General features: G+C 35.1%; 1 protein-coding gene across 1 annotated transcript in view; it reads left to right on the forward strand.

The window, feature by feature from the left end:
• The window catches only part of LOC128251348 (low-density lipoprotein receptor-related protein 2-like), a gene marked incomplete at both ends in the record, with an annotated part of 9,188 nt that overhangs the window by 3,512 nt on the left and 5,041 nt on the right, over positions 1–635 (forward strand). The window contains one exon of the mRNA XM_052978215.1: positions 95–331. Within this exon, the coding sequence (XP_052834175.1) occupies positions 95–331 (237 nt within the window). The remainder of the gene's footprint in view (positions 1–94; positions 332–635) is intronic.

Here is a 635-nt window from a genome sequence, read left to right on the forward strand (position 1 = left end):
AATATACTTATTTATAATAGATTATAAAACAACTCCCCCTGCACACACACACACACTCACATACATGCATTTTAATATTTTGATTTTTTTACAGCTAATCATACTTGTTTTCCAAGTTATTTCAAGTGTGATGGTTATAAGTGTATACCTCTTTCATATCGCTGCAATGGAAGACGGAATTGCCGAGATGGGAGTGATGAACGCAACTGCCCAGATGTAAAATGCTCTTCATATCAATGGAAATGTCCAAATTCAAATATTTGTATCCATAAAATGCGTCGCTGTAATGGTTTAGCAAACTGTGAAGATGGAGCTGATGAAGCTGGATGTAGTAAGTAAAAATGTATAATTTTTTGTGAATATTTGTGTCTGAGCAAAGTGGTTGATTCAGTTGGTCTTTTGTTTAGTTTTGGTTTCTCTGTTCTCTTTTCTGAAGAAAAGAGGCAATGCAGAGATCGTAACTTTCGTATATATTTACTGAGAATACGTTCAAATCCTTTGTGCATCAAAGTAAATACACACAAATAAACAATCTCTTTCACCCTATAAAGCTGGTTTCAAATTTTAGGGCAAGGCCTGCAATTTCATAGTAAGTGCTGGTAAGACAGAGAGCTACATTAGGCTCCACTTGTCTG

The sequence above is a fragment of the Octopus bimaculoides genome, unplaced genomic scaffold, assembly GCF_001194135.2.
Source record: "Octopus bimaculoides isolate UCB-OBI-ISO-001 unplaced genomic scaffold, ASM119413v2 Scaffold_99346, whole genome shotgun sequence".
NCBI classification, from domain to species: Eukaryota; Metazoa; Mollusca; class Cephalopoda; order Octopoda; family Octopodidae; genus Octopus; species Octopus bimaculoides.